The sequence below is a fragment of the Arachis ipaensis genome, chromosome B7, assembly GCF_059453495.1.
Source record: "Arachis ipaensis isolate K30076 ecotype BB chromosome B7, ASM5945349v1, whole genome shotgun sequence".
NCBI classification, from domain to species: domain Eukaryota; kingdom Viridiplantae; phylum Streptophyta; class Magnoliopsida; order Fabales; family Fabaceae; genus Arachis; species Arachis ipaensis.
In genome coordinates, this window is record NC_142442.1 from 137,828,496 (window position 1) to 137,832,031 (window position 3,536).

At 37.0% G+C, this 3,536-nt stretch overlaps 1 protein-coding gene across 1 annotated transcript; it reads left to right on the plus strand.

Moving 5' to 3' along the window:
• Nucleotides 1-1,273: 1,273 nt before the first annotated feature.
• On the plus strand, nt 1,274-3,172 carry LOC107606132 (ethylene-responsive transcription factor RAP2-13). The gene has a single exon (XM_016308119.3). The coding sequence runs from the start codon at nt 1,860-1,862 to the stop codon at nt 2,907-2,909; it is 1,050 nt and encodes a 349-aa protein (XP_016163605.1). The 5' UTR covers nt 1,274-1,859; the 3' UTR covers nt 2,910-3,172.
• Nucleotides 3,173-3,536: the final 364 nt, after the last annotated feature.

Consider the following 3,536-nt stretch of genomic DNA (forward strand, 5'->3'; position numbering starts at 1 on the left):
ATAATAAAATTCTATTTTTAAAAATTAAATTTAACAAATATTATGTTATATTTATATCAAAATAAATTATTTTAAAATAGAAATAATATCTTATAATATGAAAAATTTAGGATAAAGTACTAAATTGGTCCCCTATGTTTAGACGTAATCCTGTTTTGGTCTTTAAGGTTTAAAGTGTCCTATTTGAATTCAAAAAAGTTTTATTTAGCTTTAATGTAGTCCCACAGTGAGGTTAAAGTTAAATAATTACCGGAATGTCTTATATGACAGCAGTAGAAGAACAAAGTTGATAATCTGGAGAATAAATACAAGCTTTAGAGGCACAAAATCAACCGTGATTGCATTAATACATTTATTTATCATTCTCCTTAGTTCTATAGAAAATATTTCATTTAAATTGTAAGAAAAATGATAAATAAATGTATTGATGCATTCATGGTTGATTTTGTGCCTCTAGAGTTTGTACTTGTTATCGAGATTATCGACCTTGTTCTTGTACTACTGTCATATAGAACATTCCGCTAATTATTTAACTTTGACCTCATAGTGTGACTACATTGAAACTAAATAAAACTTTTTTGGATTCAAATAGGACACTTTAAATCTTAAGGATCAAAACAGAATTACGTCTAAACGTAGAAAAACAATCTAATATTTTACCCAAAATATTAATTAAAATATAAAAATTAATATAACATTACTAATTTAATTTTAAAAATTATTTTTTATTGTAAAAAATAACTTTAAAATTGAACCGGGTGGTTCAGCCCAAAATATTATTAGATAAAAATAATCAATTCGAACTCAGTAAAATATTTCTTAGGTCCTGGGTCCTGGGTCCGGATTGAATTTTGGATCATGCCGAATTTTGAACACCCGGTTTGCTGCATCTATTAGTATACTAACGTCTGTCGTTAGATATATTTTTGTTAAATTATAAAAAATTAGAAGCATAAGTAGTTGGTGTAAACGCGCATCGATATGGTCAACAAGCTTAAAGACAAAAACAAGCTTAAGAAAATGACAACGTTAAAGACACCGACAGCTGCCCGTTCGTAACGGACACGTGTCTTCGGCCAACATCACGTGGGGCACGTGTCAATATCTCATTGGCGTTTACCTTAATCAGTTGGAGCATCTCTGACGTCAGGGGAACAATGTTGACGAATCTAACCCATGGTAAAGGAGCGATAATTAAGGGAATAATCATGTAATTATATAGTAAATTATTTAGTAATTAACAATTTAACAGTGGTATTGAAGCTCGCAGTATTGCTATATAACGGAGTGAGAGCCAGAAGGACAAAACCAAGAGCGTTGAGAGATACACACTCACCTAAAATATTTTGTCTTCATTTTCTAGTGAGCGTTAGAGAGATTTTCTTTGTGGTTCTGGTTGTGATCATCATCTTCATCTTCTTTTCCCCCCTCTGTTACACCCCGCTTCTCTGAATCCCTTTCTGTTAATCATCTGTCTTTCAAGTTAATGATTTTTGGGTTTGTCTTTTAACTGAAACCAAGAAGCAAACTTAGAAAGGATTTAATTTCTCGAAAGCCAGGTGTTTTCAGAATCGAGATCCAGGCTTAGTTATTTTTCTTATTTTTGTTTCTCTGAAATCAGCAAAGAGGGTTGTTTTTGATCCCTCAAAGCTAATTTTATTTTTAATTTCCCGGATTTGAAGAGGTTGTCTATTTAAAATCTCTTCCATCCTTTTTTTTTAATCATCTTTGTAGAAAACATTTCTTTCTTCTTTTGTTTTTTCTGTTATTATTTCTGTTGTTGTTGTTGTTATTATCACCACCTGTTGTTCAGTTTTTATACAGAGACGCAGGTTTAAGTAAGTAAAAGAAAAAAAATTATGGCAGCAATGATGGATTTCTACAGCAACACACAGCTTCAGTACTCAGATCCCTTTAGAGGTAGTGAGTTAATGGAAGTTCTTGAACCTTTTATTAAGAGTTCTTCCACAACACCCTCACCTTCACCTTCAACTTCTCCTTCTCCTCCTTCTTCAACTTCATCTCCTTCTACCTCTTACCCTTCTTCTTTCTACTTCCAATCTTCTTCTCCTTCTCCTTTTCTCCCTCCCCAACAACCCTGTTTCTTGTCCAACGGTTTACCCATGACCCAAAACTTGTTGGGATTCGGGACACAACCAACTTCAACTGCTTCAACAACTTCTCTTCTTGGACTGAACCACCTAACCCCGTCACAGATCAATCAGATCCAGGCCCAAATGCAGATCGAGGCCCAACCATGGCAAACACAACACCTCAACTCCTGTGTTAGCTTCCTTGGGCCGAAGCCCATCCCGATGAAGCACGTGGGGTCAACAGCTTCAAAGCCCACGAAGCTTTACAGAGGGGTGAGGCAGAGGCACTGGGGAAAGTGGGTGGCTGAGATCAGACTCCCCAAGAACCGTACAAGGCTCTGGCTCGGAACCTTCGACACCGCAGAAGAGGCTGCTTTGGCTTACGACAAAGCCGCTTACAAGCTCCGCGGCGACTTTGCCAGACTCAACTTCCCTAACCTCCGTCACAACGGCTCCTCCGTCGGCGGTGAATTCGGCGAGTACAAGCCGCTACACTCCTCTGTCGACGCAAAGCTTCAGGCCATATGCGAAGGCCTCGCCGAGATGCAGAAGCAGGGAAAGACGGAGAAGACGAAGCGGTCCAAAGCAGGCGCTGCTGGTTCCAAAGCTGCGGTTTCTAAGCCGGCGGCGGAGGACGTGAAGGCTTGTTGCAAGGTGGAAGAAGCCGCAGCGTCGCCGCCCCCCGAGAGCGATGGTGGTTCGTCGGAGGATTCTTCGCCGCTGTCAGATCTGACGTTTGGTGATGTTGATGACGTTGGGGATAATTTTAATCTTCAGAAGTTCCCTTCGTATGAGATTGATTGGGATTCTCTGTGAATTTGCTAATAAGGCCGTTGTTGATGCATGCATAAATAGTAATCTAGTTGTAGAGGGTGCCGCTGCAATGGAATTTTTGACACTTGCAGGGCTACTCTGTTTTATTTTATTTTTAGGCCCTTCCATAGATCTCATTATTCTGTTCATATGCTGTAGAAATCTCTATTTGGTCACAGCTGGTTTTTTTCTTGCTGCTTGACCTGGGTTTTATTACTTTATTATTATGTAAGTTTATTTTCTCTATAATTCCATTCTCCCTTGTAAGTTGTATCAAGCTTATTGTACTAGTCATCTTCCTTGTTATTATTAAGCATTTTTAAGAGATAATATAATACTAGTAATTATACTATTGTTTCAAATTCAGGTGAAGTCGATTTTACGTAAAATTGATATATAATATATGATAATTGTTAGATGATTTGACTGGTTTGACTAAATTTTTATCCAACAATTTTTAGATATTAATTTAATGTGATATTAACTTAAGGTAAAGTCGATTTTTCTTGAATTTTCACGTTGTTCCAAAAGTTTAATTTACGAAAAGAAATACATCTAAATGATGAAAGTGTGAACACGGAATGGCCAGCGTGGCTGCGTGGGCAGAGGTGTATTACTATTTTTATTTTA